The sequence below is a fragment of the Cinclus cinclus genome, chromosome 12 (genome assembly GCF_963662255.1).
Source record: "Cinclus cinclus chromosome 12, bCinCin1.1, whole genome shotgun sequence".
NCBI classification, from domain to species: domain Eukaryota; kingdom Metazoa; phylum Chordata; class Aves; order Passeriformes; family Cinclidae; genus Cinclus; species Cinclus cinclus.
This window is the reverse complement of record NC_085057.1, coordinates 19,928,684-19,943,465: the sequence shown is the minus strand read 5'-3', so window position 1 is coordinate 19,943,465 and position 14,782 is coordinate 19,928,684. Positions and strand designations below refer to the sequence as shown.

Below are 14,782 nucleotides of genomic sequence, written 5' to 3'. Positions count from 1 at the left end.
TCCTTTTCAACCTGACAGATGGTATAAAAGTTTCACACTTGACATTGATAATGTCCTTCCCACAGGCATGTGATGATGTGCTCATTGCATCACCTCCTTACTCAGAATATTTTTTTTAAAAGCTGGTTCACAAATGAAATCCTGGGAAAGGTGAGGGAAGGAACTGGTATTTCCACTTTTGTTTATGGTTACGTGCTGTGGAAGTGATGTGATGTGTTTGAAACACAGATGTTAACATGATCACTGTATAAATACATAAATAAATTTGTCCAAGTTGTTGTCCTTCCACGCTGACTGGACTGTGGCCATCTAAGAAACCACCTGAAAAATAAAGATACATTCTGTTAGTTAGTGAAAGGGATTCCTCACAACTTCAGGTGGCACTTGCAGGGAAATTGTCCATCAGCTCTGCCATGTTAAGATTAAAAGGAAGCACTAAGTTGCCTCATGTTTTGAAGTGTTTTATATGTTGTTTCACTTTTAAATTTTTTTTTCTTTTAACAGCCAAATAGGATTTAATTTTTCAAGTAAGGGAAAATAGGCCAAACAATGTATTGAAATCAAGTTCCTGGCTCAGTGAAGGGAGATAACCTGAACTCAGTGCAGGAAAGAAGCTGTTGCTGTGGGATTGCACCCAAGGAGCTGCAGGCCAGCCTGGAGAATGCTGGCTTTATGTCACACACAGGTGACAGTGATGAGTGAGAGGACAAGGGTGGCTATAAAAAGACCTTGCAGTAACTGGATAAAGCACATCTTGGCACTATTAATGAATACAGGAGGGAGATGGGTCAAGAACCTCTTTGCCAAAATAAACTTTGTTACACTCTAATGTTGGAGAAAAGGAAGGAGCTCCCATGAGCTCAGGAACATTTCATTAATAATGCTCCATCCCAAATGAGGCATCTGTTTCTCCCTTTTCACATATGAGAAGGGTAACAGATGACCCAAAATGCCAGTGTTTTTCACCAGCTTTTTTTCCAAGTCATTTCAAATTCCTGCAGTCAGAGGAATTGTTCAGGACACATCCCCTGTGGTTCACTACTAATGTGTAGACAGGTATATATGTTTTTGTTGTTTTGCATGAAGCTATGCTGGCAGTCTGCAAATGTGTGAGCAGAGTCATGGAATATTGCAACAGCCCAGGAAGCTGCGTGTTGCACTGGTAGAAAAAAAAATTAGGAAGAGCAAAAACAAAGTTTCCTCCCCCTTTAGGTATAAAATACACATACAAATGATTTTGAAAATTTACAGGCTGGCATAGCAGAGGAGTTAGCACATAATCAAGGACATTTTTAAAACCTGCTGAAATGCTGTGAAAATTCAGGGCTATAAACACCTGGGATGCTTAAAGTGTCTGAATTGGAATATTCAGCACTTTTGTCACTGGGCTTTTTGGAAAATGCTGCTCTTCCAAACTCAGGGGTTGAAGGACAACAGAAGTATTTCAAACTGGTGACTGCAGGGGTGTGTGTGTTTGGTTGGTTGATTTTCTGGGGTTTGGTTGGGGTCTTTTTTGGAAGTTATTTTTAATTACAGCAGAATCACATTTTGGAGCCTGGTGTAAGGGTTGAGGCAGAAGCAGAGACACGAGACAACCAGAAAGATGTCAAGGACAATATACAGGATGGATTATTAAATAAAAATGTTCTTTCTTCTTGGAGATGGACATAAAGAAGTATTAGCCAGCAAAATGCAGGAATAATCAGCCAAGAGCACATGGGGAGCTGGTGGAAGGGAAAGACACTCACGGGGTGGGCACCTTCCTGCAGGGTCCCACACTCAACTGAGCTCTGCTTCTATAAAATATCACTACAAAATCCGACTGGCAATGATTAAATGAATTCATTCCCAGCCCTGGTTCACTCTGATTCCCACTGCTGAGTCCCAGCACTCCTGCACAGTCCCTGCTTTTCTCACTTCCCTGGCCACAAACCCAGGGCCCATCAGAAACGAGGCAGTGTTGTAGCAGAGCTGAGAAGCTGCAAAGACATTTCCAACATGTTCTCCTAACATTTTATTTGCATTGGAATGAATTTTCTCTGCTCAGCTTATTAAAGACAGATTATTTTTGCTTTGCTCATTACACAGACCTGTCTAAAGCACTGTGTCCAAGTATGAAAAATAAATGAAAGCTCCAGGTGTCATTTCCCAACAGAGCTGATGAATTGCACACCCCTGTGGCTGCTTTCAGCTGCTGTGTCTCATGAACCATGCTGCTAATTTCACATCTCAGTTACTGCAAGAACACTAAATAAAGGTGATTTTTTTTCATTTTATCCCTAAAAGTATGCATTTATTCACATGACAAATATGATAAATCTAAACATTTGAAAAAAGTGATGGCTTCAAGACAGCATCACCCACACAACTTTCATTTAAATCTTGCTTAGCTGAGGAAGTACTTCCAGTAGAAATATTAATTCAAACTTTTCTAACTTTCATGACTAGCCTCATCCTGCAGTTTATTTAGTTTTGCTAAATAATACAGGATTTGGCTTTAATTCTTGCAATAACAGGAAGAAGAAAGAAGGCCTATTAAAAGATGCACCTAAAATGAAATATTTGTGTGGTTTAGATATTTCTGTTAGATTGGTTGTGCTATGTTCTCTTCCAGAAATTTTATGTCAATAAAATACAGCAGCAAAAATCACTAAAAAGGGTAAAAATCCAGGAAGATTCCTTTGGAAAAGGTATATTCAGTGCAGCTGTAACACAGGGTGGAGGTGAATAAAACACTGCACAACTATTAGAATAAAATAAATATATGCTAAAATACTATACCTGTTTTTATGAAAATCAATCATTAAGGCCAACTGGAAAAAATGAAATAAAATAGAATTCATGGATTTTTAAGTAAAAAAAAAATGAAGAAAGATACAGATAAAACATTTAAAGTTCTTAATTTTGTGTTCCCGTCCTTTTAATCTTGCATTTCTTTATTTCAAATAAAAAATACAAAAAAATCCTTGGAAAAGAACCTGTTGTTAAAAAGTTGCTATCTAGAAGAGCTTGAAAAGCTGTTTATTGCATGACAACTCATTCCCACAATCTGTGTGTGCACTGCCATGTGCAGACCTCTTGTCATCTCAAAATGTATTAGAATTCTACAAATCCCAATTTCTAAACCAGAAATAGAAGTATCAGTGAAACACAGCTCTGCAAATTCTTCTCCTTCCACTAGAGAGTGTTTCTATGGTACAGAGGCACTGGTCACCTTCTAAGGGGTCCCACAGTTCAGAAAGGTGGCACAGAGGATGATGGAAGTGGGTACTTACCTATCAAAAATAAATAATTGATGAAGATGCACATCCTGAAATTAACAGCCCTCCAGAAAGAGCTCATAGTTGAATACTCCCAGAAAATAATTCAAGAATCTCCTAAAATTCATAGAAAACAGAAGCAAACACATAATTTAGTTTAATTGACAGCTGAGCATTAGCTTGGCCAGGCTTTACAGGCACACTGCAATCCCCGGGACACGATGGAAATGCACAGAGGTGAGAACACAGCAATTAACCCACAGGCGATTACCAAAGTGTAACTGCACGATGCAGCTCAAATACTGGGAAGGCCACGTGTGGCAAAGGATCATTCTGGGCTGGAAACTGAGACACACAACAGAGAGGACAAGGAGTAAGTGGGCAGTACTTACTCAGTGGTGGGGTGAGGGGTCCAGGGCTCCCTGCCCGTGGCCACAGAGGCACTCCCAGCTCCTGGGGGGTTCCACAGAGCAGCCCAGGACTTGGCCCTGGTGAGGACAAACGGGGCCCTCCCCAGGTAGGGCAGAAGTGCCCTGGACAGGAGCTCCTGAGGCCACCTGGGGTCAGCTGGACACACAGCTCCTGGGCCAGAAGGTCTCAAAGCTGTCAGCACTGGCCAGGGCTCGAGAGGTTTGGGAATTGTCCACCAGGGCCTCTGCACTGCCTCCCTGTCTGTCTGCACATCTGGATGCTGGAGTCACTGTCTCCCTCTCTGCACATCCGGATGTTGGAGTCACTGTCCCCCTGTCTGCACACCTGGGTGTTGGATTCAGTGTCTCCCTGTCTGTCTGCACACCTGGCTGCTGGATTCATTGCTCTTTAGCAACTCTAGAACTAAATTCATTACAGCATCACCACACCAATGCAAGCCAAGTGAGAAGGGGTCACAGACTCACTGCCTCCACCACCTGATCTTCAGTTCCTGGCCCTTCTGAAGTGAGCAGCAGAAATCCCAATGCCTCAGTGGGGCCAGGATATTATTGGAAGGAATTTCCTTCATTTCAAATATGAAGAGCTGTAACTCTGGGATTGCACAAAATGAGAAACAAAGAGTTTTAAATGATTTATTTGATTTTTCCACATGATCACAGTTATAGTTTTACATCAATAGGGTCTGTTACTACTTACAAACAGAATGCATATTAAAATGAAAGCACTCCTTTCTTCCCCAGAGTTACAAAAGGGGTCTCAAGCCTCCCCAGAACAGAAGCTTCTTGTAAGCATAATGATTTTTGAAGTCTTTAACAGTCTGCATTCAAGACCTAATTCTAACAGTTTAATACAACTCAAAGCTGATTTAAGTTCCTAGCAGGAGATAGGCAACCTCAAAGTGACTGCAGACTTATAGTAATGCTAATTTACACACTATGTACAATTTAGTGAATTCTCCATTCCCCCTACTGGTCCCATTTTCACCACCCCCTTTTCTCTTTTCCAAATTGAATCTTGTTATTGGTTCCATTTTTCTTTGAAATATATACATGAGAATCCATTTTGCAGGCAAGAAGTGCGATGGTATTTTACAAGGGAACAGCAAAATGCATGCTTAACTGCAGAAAACACACAGCTTCATATGGAACAGCAAGTCAACATCTAGAGATTCAGTGTTTAAATATCTGCTGACTGTCTTTCAGCTCGGTTTATCAAGAAACAAGAGGCTTCTGCTGCATGCAGTACATGATGGGAAAATCATTCTACACTGTATGTTAGACTTTTTTTTTAGCAATACAAGACGCACATTATATCAGGATGAACTTTGATTTTTTGGTTTTTTACATTGTTTTACATTTCATTTTTAACTTAAAAAAAAACCCCCAAATATATATTTGATTGTTGTCCCAGAAAAGATTTATTTTTTTTTGTTGCCACACCTTCATTCTTTACTGTTTCCCTTTCATTTGTTCAAATCAGCATTACTGCTTTGCCACATCGTTTATGGGAATAGAGAACCACGGTCACTCTGTGCACTTCTGTACCAGTTTGTAATTGGCAATGGCATCTGAGAAAAAACCCTCTCCTTTCTACTCCTGCCTGCAGGCTGAAGAATTCATTTTAACTAATTTTCTTAACCCCACACTGTGTTAAGTGCTGGAATTCTCCTATTCTAGGCATGACCCACACTGCTCTAAGCAACTGTTGATCAAGAACGGAGTCAGAGAGGTTTTACTATAACCCTAAATAAGCAGCAAAGGTCTGGAGACTTGTGCTGACACCAAGACACGTTTGGTTGGTTGGAATACATAAAAACACACAGTCTAAGAAACAAAACAGAACAAAACTAGGGAAAAGAAAACATCAAGTCCACTGTTTCTCCTCCTTGGCTTGAAAGAATAGAGTTTCCAAATCCTGTGCTCTCACATGACCAGTTTTGGTTTCTAACCAGCCTCCAAATGATCTGTGATTTCACACCCCCCACATCGAAATCTGTGATTTCACACTCCCTGCACGCCCAGGGCAGGCACAGCCTGCTCCCCAGTGTCCCTGGACCCATGTGGAAATGTTTCTGTGCATGCATGTTTGTGACATCCCCTCAGCACTTTGGCTCACAAATACATTGATTGCACATGGAAAATCAGTGGTCAGGCATTAAACTGTGGCTTACTGTTTAAGTACAGAATATTTATATGTAACTCTAATTTAAATGAATGAAAGGGTTTTTTAAACATAAAGCAAATGCGGATCTGAGAGATTTAACATCTTCAGTGTTAACACAGTGAGTCAGATTTTCCTCTCCACTGCTACTGCGTATTCTGCCATTATTCCACATACAGAATTTTACTTTCATTATACTTCTGCATCTGAAAAAAGTACAGACTCTGTCACCCAGTGAAAAGGAGCTTTCTCACCTCTGTTTTAATTAAAAGATGCAGTTTCTCAGAGATGTTTGCAGCTAAATGGTTCTTTATCTTTTCTGGAACAACCTTTAAATTACAGTTAGACTCTACTATTGGTACAGATGTAGGAAGAAAAGTCTACATATTGAAATATGTTATCACTTTACTTCAACTAATATCAACAGTTACACTGATATATTTTGCAATTATACAATATGTAGAGTGTAGCCTCACACTAATAACATTAGATGACATGCAGACAGTTCTACTTTCCCTTATAAGAACAGTATATATTTTTTAAACTGCAAGAACAGAGCCTCAGGGGACCCAGGCGAGCCCTCTTAAGCCAAGCCGCAGAATTTAGAATAGAGTGAGTGATACAGAAAAATAATAATCACTTGTTTTCTTTTCATGGAGATCATTCCGAGGAGAAGGAGCAGAAGGGGAAAACATATTGCACATGTGTGAAACAAATGTGGACTGCTGGAAACAAAAGGCTGAACTCTAGATTGCTGTATTTCCTCTCTGTGGAGGTGAACAAAGTGCTCAGTTTGCAGTTTTGCTGGTATTGTGGTATCCATGGTATGAAAGGGGAAAAATGACTGAACCTCTCCCATCCTCCCCATGCTAGACATGCCATGAGCAAGCCAATGTGACAAGTCACTCTGTTGCTCCCATGTCCTCCTAATCTGGGACACTTTTATTACTGTTACACAGCAACCCAACTGGATGGAGCTTGATTACTTTTACCCATCTCTTACTGGAACTTTTGCTCATCCTCTTCAAGGTTTGCTTTTAGGCTGGTACAGTTTTGCAGTTGTGATTCCTTTGCCTCTACTGTTTAGGTGTTAAGTCCTTGCAGTGGCTCAAAGTGCTGAAACTACAAAGTAGGCGCCATGGATAATTTTGTACAGGATTTTGGGATACAAATTGTAGAGAAATTTGCAAATGGTTTGGTTACAACACATAAGCAACAACAGCACAGCCTATTTTTATGTGATGTCTTGCAACTAACTGGATTATGGAAGGGAGGGTTTGAGCATAAACTCAGCCTGCTGAGTGCTGGGTGCTCCAAACTAACAAATGTGATGAGTAAAAATGGTAAAGCCACTTCATTGCTAGCACATGGCTACATGGAATTACAGTTTGTTTGGTTTTTTTTAAATATATATATATATATATATATATATATATAAAAACCCTATACTAAATTCTAAAACAAACCTTCAAGTTTTAGAGCACTTCCACTGGAAACACTCTGGACTAGAATTCAGCTTCGCTGGGGGTAGAAATGAGAAATTATGGTAAACAGGAACCAAAGTAGCTGAGAAGGATGGAGGTTTGCCATTTTCATGTTTGAGATGAATGTTTTTGCAGTGTTTACATGCACCTGGCGGAACTCTTCCCGTGTGCTCATTCAATCCATATGCTTACAAAAGAAACGTGGATCATGTAAATTCACAGTTATCACAGCCTTTAAAGTGTCCAAGAACTTGTGTGACCAATGCTTGGAGGTGCCCCCTGGTAAGAGGGCACCCTCCATTGCTACGGAATAATTACTGCATCTTAATGAGTTTGCTTACCTGAAATAGCAGAGCAGTTCTAATACTGATTACGTGTGATATCATTGTGTTAATAAAATAAGGATTTATACAAAGCAGTATTGGACTAGAACATTTAGATGCTATGTTACTTGGCACATTTAGTAATGATTGCTTAGAAATCTTAACAAGTCCGGGGGACTTGTGATGAAAATATTGAAATGTTTGAAATTGGTTTCTAACGTTTAATGTTTTTGGTCTACTCTTTCATATGCTATTCATCTATTATACTGTCCTATCAAGTAAGTGGAATTCCTTGTAAAGTCTATATTGCTAGTTTTGTGGACTGAAAAAATTTCTTTCCAAGCACAAATGTTAACTATACAGTATATATATATATATATATTTATATGTATATATTTATATTATATAAAGTTTACTTACGTCCTTTCATCAACCATATCAGGTCTACTTATTGTATTTTGCCCATTGAGAATAAAAGAGCAAGAATGCAACGCTTGATTCTGTCTCACTTTTTTTTCCCCCGTTTTTCTTCCATAGGCTAACTTTTAATTACGCGTGTAAAATTGTCCTGGGGTTGGGTGTAAAAGGTAGCTTTCCTCAGATTCAGCAAGCAGCACGTTTTCAAGGCAAGTTTGGAAATAAGAACTAACCCGACGGTGGTGAGCATCTATCCAGTAGGTTAAGTAAAACCAGGATGGCCCGGGCTAACCGGAATTGTTTTATTTAGGAACGGCAAGCCTTGAAGCTCACGGAACGGCCTAACGGTGTGGTTTGTTGCTTCCTGCAAGCGCCTCGTTCAAAACTAGAGTCATGAGGAGGCCTTCAGGCCTAGACTATGGTGCTGATGCCGCTGTGCTTGGGCTTGGTGCCGGCGGCGGCGGGCGGCGGGGGCGGCCCGTGGTGGTGCGGGCCGTGGTGCGGGCCGTGCCCGTGCGGCAGGAAGGGGCCGTGGCCGTGCCCGTGGCCGTGCTGGTGGTACTGGTGCGGGTGCGGGTGCGGGGGCGGGTGGTAGTGGTGGTGGTGGTGGTAGGGCGGCGGGTTCTGGTGGCAGTAGGGGCCGTGGTGCGGGTGCGGAGGGGCCGCCGCGCCCTCGGCGTGGTGCGGGGCCGCGTGGCTCTGGGATGGGGCCGCGTGGCTCTGGGATGGGGCCCCGTGGCTCTGGGATGGGGCTTTGCCCCTCTTGCTACCGAACAGGGACCCTAGGAGGGAGGAGGAGTTGGGCATAGTCTGGTGAGGGCGAGATGGACACTCTCGGGTTGATGTAGCTCTTCGGCGCATGTGAGGACTGCTAATGATGGACCCCTAAAAAGAAATTAATAGAAAATAAAAATTAAAAAAAAAAAAAAAATCTTGAAAATGTTCGAAAAGGAAAAAAAAAAAAGTTCACACTGACCCACAAACTCCTCCTTTAGTGTTCGAATGGGTGGATTGCGTTAAAGAGTTCTAGGGAAAATTTTATCTCCACCTTCCCTAAGTTGCCAATGGGGCGCTGGTGCCCTTCTTAGGGGATGTTAAGCACCGAGCGATTTTCTCTCAGTACTTTCACATCAAAAGACATGACTTTGAATTAAAAAAAAATGTCACGGAAGAGTAACATGAAACAAGACCTACTGGTGTGTTTTTAAAGGAAAAATACATTTTAAAATATTGCAAAAAATACCATACTTGCTTTTTTACCACACACACAAAAAGATAAAGCTACATTAAATTCAACCTAAATAGTTAAACATACAGCAGCAAATATTACAGTTACAGTTCAGATTTTGAAATGGTATTTAAATCTTTATTTATAGTAGTTTTCCACTACTATACATGACAGTGCTGCTTCTCAGGCCTACCTCTGCATTTTGTGTTAAATGGAACCATACCAGTTTTGCCATTAAGACTTCTATGTGCTTGTATTATTCTGACCTGTGGTCCAACATTCTCTATTATTTAGCCTGGAATTTAGTTGTGTTTTTAAAGAGTCATGGGGCACAATAGTACTTAGGCAAAGTGTGCTAGATTTAAACTGCAATCTATCTAAAGCAAACACCAAAAAAAAAAAAAAAGAGAGAGAAAAAAAAAGAAAAAATCTGCAAGCTGAATTCAGAGACATGAACAGTATATATAAATGGTTTGAAGATGAATGAAATCTCATGAAATCCACATTGAATTCACCTATCTGAATAATTTTTTTATCCTCCCATGCCCTGTCTGTGCAATTCCATGGTGTCATGACTGCATACATTTAGCAATTGAACTCGAAAATAAGCAATGGGGATGGTTGAGCATGACAGTCAATAGTTGTAGCTAAATACCAAACAGCAAGAACAGTGGACTTGGTAACAAAGAGCAAGTGGGCTTTTAAGCTGGGACCAGACTGAAATGGTGGCAAAAGGACACATCATATCCATTTAACCATGCTTGCAGGAACAAAGGGAACAAGGTTAGCTCAAACCAAAAATGGCATTGCTCTAAAACAAGCTGTCAGTGCTTTTTAAGCTGGAAGAATACAGAGTGAGTAGCCTAGGCATGCATTTTATTCGTGGCAGGCAGGTTATATATATATGTATATATATATGTTAGAAGAAAAAAGAGCAAAAAAATATGTATGTATATAAAAGAAAGGTTTGAAATGCACATCATCACATCCAGCTAGACATCAGGAACTTCCTACTTACTTCCATATTGCTGTCTAGCGATCCTGCACTGCTGCGTCGCCCACGCTTGCCTGCCCAGGACATGCAACAGCAGAGATTAGAGACTGCGACACGACGGCGCCCACGCCGGCCACACAACCCCACAGCTTTAGGGCCAGCAGGGACAGCACCTCCCTGCACCTGCCTGGGCTTTTAGGGGCTCAGGGGTAATTTGGAGGGTGGGTGTTGTTGTTGCTGGGAATTGACTCGCACGAGCGGGGGGTGGGTTTTTTATAGATTTGCACGATTCTTGAAGTGCGTGTGCTTGAGCAGGTTTAGTGCTGTGGCTGTGATGCTGAGCAGCAACAATTTTAAAGGGTTTGGTTTCCTGGAATCAAATTGGCCATGAAGGTTTGTTTTTTTTTTCTTTAAACATTGAGATGTACTTGTGGGGTGGCACCAACTTAAATGCAAAATTTCATGTTGAAATATTCTGAACTTCAGTGTGGAGCACTGTGAGGAGCATCAGTTTTATCACTTCATTGGTTTTATCACTTCATCAACTTTACAACTTCATTGGTTTTATCACTTGATCAGTTTTATAATTTCATTGATTTTATCATTTCAATTTCAGCTTTGACCCTCAGTGGATTTCATACAATCTTCTTTCATGAGGTTTTAAAAAAAAACTAAACTTAATTTTTGATCAGTAAATCTGGAATCTGTCTTGACATTATGGCTAGATTTTGTTTGTTTAGCTGTGCAGTGCTTTATCTTTTAAGCATGTTGGATTTGTGCTCCAACAGTCTCAAATTGCAAAGACATTTGCCTGAACCCACAGGTGAAACTCCAGACTGTTTGCCTAAAGAGCCAGAAGACCTCAGTGGCTGTATAGGACACATGATCCCAGGTTTTCTTTCTCACTTCACAGCAGAGAAAATAGCATCTGGCTGCAGTGGAAATAGAGATTTTTAGAAGACAGCTTCTGGAGCGTTGCTTTGCAAAGTTTCAGAATATTTTCCTGGCAGGGTGTAGAAACAAAGCTGAGCTTTGAGGAGCCCTCAGGTGCTCAGAGCTTCCCAAAAATCTGCAGGGCTTTAGAAACCGAAGCTTTCTCAGCAGTCTCTCCTTGCTTTCCGGCAAGGCCAAGTATCCAAGACAATCTCTACCCTGCATTGACACATTGCTGCCTTCAGAATCTTCTACTCTGAGAGGTGGTTTGGGGGGAGAATGTGAGGATTTCAGCATCACTGAACCAATTAATGACATACCCTCATCACAGGCACCCCAAAAGCATCTGGGATCAGGACGAGGGAGCACTGGAACTGCTCTAGGACAATTCAGACTACCCAAAGGATCAGTATGATCAAAAACTACCACCTGCTAGATTTAGAAGCATAACATTGACCTGGTTGGTCACAGGACACTGCCCTGGAACAAGTTTCTCTTAAGAGCTATTGATCCAGGCTACTAGAACATTTTCCCTTCTTATAAAGAATTGCGCCCCAGTACAAACCCCTCTGCAGTGACATTAAACTGAGGGGAAGGCATCTCTGGTCAAGGTGTTGTGTTTGTAAAATATGGGATTTGGAACAATTCCCCTGGATGGGTTCATTTGTCAAAAGCTCACTGCTTCATCTACAGCCAAACTAGAGCTGTACTCTCTTATGAACCCCCCAAGAAAAACTGGGTTTGATAACCCCTTATTTTGACTCCTAGTTAGGCTTTGATATTTTTCTGCTCTGATAACAGGATTAGTATCGATTAACATTCCAATCACTTTTGCTTCCTGATGCAAACACACTGCAGCAGCCACCTCGGAACTTAGCAGTCAGGGTTGCAAATAAGACTGAGAGCTGACACGGGGCATTAAACGTGGCCAAAAATGAAGTAAAACACAACAATCCAATGCCTTTTGCATATGCCAGGAGTCACAGTCTGATCAAATAACCATGGACACAGTAAATACGGACAGAGAGCGACAGATGGAATTTTGCTCAGAGTAACTTCAGGGCAAAGTAGTACTTGCAAAGCCAAGAACAAACAGAAAAATCCTACTTAAAATGCCTGTGATTTCCCTCAGATAGGCACCATTGCTGTACAGAGGCTTCATTAATTTTCTTAAAAACAAACTGAACCCAATTCTGTGCTGACATGCAGTGTGATGGGAAAGCTACTCAGTAAACCCCCTGGAGCATTCCCCTTGATAATGGGAGTTTATTCCAGACTGTTCACGGTTCCATGGTCTTTGGGATGGCATACCACTCCAGAAATGCCTCCCTAGAGCTCCAGCCTTCACATGCATCTCAGGAAAATGGTGTCTCTCAACTAGGATTGCATCTAAGCATGTACTAGCAGGATAATTAGCAGCTGTGGTATAAAGCAAGGTGGTATTTATGAAATCTGAAGATTAGTTTTGCTTAATATATTATGCTTACTTTAATTTTTTAAGGCTGTTAGAGCAGGCTTTAATGATTTTATAATATTAAATTTCAATTAATTTAACCTTATCTCTTAGATATGAATATTTCCTGCAAGAAATATCATTAACTTATACAAGTGTATGTCCCATATATGAACATGCATTATATGGGGCTAAGGATTTTTCAAATTTATAGTAGAAATATGAAGTGATTACAAGATTTTTACAAACTTGAACATGCCAAAACAATTGAGCTTCATTAACAAAAGCCAGTGCACCTTGCAGAATGGATGTGTGCAGGACACATCACAGGATGTGTGGTGATCTCACAGCTTAGGCTGCAGATCAGCTCAGTACATGGGAAATGTTTCTCACTGCTGCTCTGCAGTTCTTGAAACTCTTCTGGCCCAGTGAGATGTCTGACAGCTTAATACTGCATTATGATCTGGCTTTGTGTGTCTTGGGGAAAAACGTCTGGAAAAAAGTTTTAATTGAGTTCCTCTCTCCAGTCATTAGAGAGACCACTTTTTTGGGGGAAAAAACTCTTTATCACCTTCACATTTTCATCTTGTTTTCTGTGTGAAACAGGTACAGTCTTAATATCTCACTCTGAAACAGAATTATGTGAATCGTGGAAATACTTTTTGTTTTGGTTTGGTTTTGAAGCAATCTTTTTTTGGTCTGTGGCTGTTTTAGACAAGCCCAGCTCCCAGTAATAGGAACCACTGTACCACCCTCACTTGGGCAGTACTACCTGGCTGTGGCAGTTGTGGAATACTGGGGCAAACAAGAAAAGTGCAAATTTTAAACCAGTTCAGTGTGCAAATATTATTCCCACCTTACAGGTTAGGGATGTGGGAATAAAGTTTGAATTCCACTGCAAGCTCAATGTAAAAGCACTGGGTTCCTCAGCAACTCAGTGTCTGGAATTCAAATTAAAGAACCTAAAATCAGTGTCGAAAAGTGGGAGAGAAAGAAAATGGGAAACACAGTAAGTCCAATCCTTCCTGCTCTGCTTTAGTGACCAAATCATTCTTTCTGTGGAACAGTGGCCATGAGGGGACATCACACTTTTCCCAACTTTGTGTAAACTCATAAAACTCAGCTTCAGATGCATTAAAATTTGTCTGGCTTCTAATATTTTAATATAAATTAAGAATTTCCAAGTCTGGAACAAATAAATTCAGCTCTTCCTTGACTACAGCTCAAGAATGTGCAATAAAAATGATACATTTCTCTTTAGAGAAAAAGAAAGCCCTAAATATTTTTGACATATTTGCATCTTGGAACACTTGGATGCCACATTCTGTTTTATATTCCATGGAAAGAACTGTCAATCCACAAGGAACAACAGCATCTCTCAGATGAAGAGACCCTCAGCACACCCTTTCCAGAGCTGGGAGTTGAGCTGTTGTGGCAAAGGCATGGAACCACCCTCAGGAAAGGATTCCCAATCGACAAATCCTGCTTTTCTGTGCATTTCCAGCTTAGGAGGCAGAATCAGTCAGGGTGTCAGCATTTGTTAGATCTCAGAAGCTTCTGAATCATCACTCAGAGAAATTCAAAGTAATTTTCCACAGCCTCCATTTACTGGGATGTCTGGGGGACAGCAATGGATTGTTTTCCTAAATAGTTCTGCCACGTACCTGTGCAGCCAAATGCTGTTCAGTCACATTTCCCTTCACTGAATAAACAGTTTAAATTTTGGGTTTGCAGTGTTCATTGGACATTTACCTGCCTTCATGCATAAATATGCAACCAGGCCATTTTCTCATGTTTGTTAGATTTATTTCTGATTAAATGTAGAAATTATCTCTCTAAAAATCCACTTTCCTACAGGCCCACTCACACCTGTTCCTCTTCCTTGTTGATCTTGTGTTAAATCCACAAAAGGATTTGAGGCAACCTAACTCAGTCCTGTTTTAGAGAAGCAATTTAATATGGGATAATCACTGGGGTGCAGTATCTTCCTAACTGAGAGAGATTTCCCTGCTTTTCTATGGATCACCTCTCCCACATTAAAAATGAAATTAGCCTCACATGCAAACTATTCCTCATGAGAAGGCAGGAAAGACATGGA

The 14,782-nt window shown here is 40.9% G+C and overlaps 1 protein-coding gene across 2 annotated transcripts in view; it reads right to left on the bottom strand.

Annotated features, from left to right (window-relative positions):
• Nucleotides 1–8,337: 8,337 nt before the first annotated feature.
• IQSEC1 (IQ motif and Sec7 domain ArfGEF 1) overlaps nt 8,338–14,782 on the bottom strand; it is a 271,228-nt gene continuing 264,783 nt past the window's right edge. For both annotated transcript variants that reach the window (XM_062500432.1, XM_062500433.1), the window contains 2 exons: nt 10,323–10,372; nt 8,338–8,961 (listed from right to left, as the gene is read on the bottom strand). In XM_062500432.1, the coding sequence (XP_062356416.1) occupies nt 8,488–8,961; nt 10,323–10,372 (524 nt within the window). In that variant the 3' untranslated portion in view covers nt 8,338–8,487. The remainder of the gene's footprint in view (nt 8,962–10,322; nt 10,373–14,782) is intronic.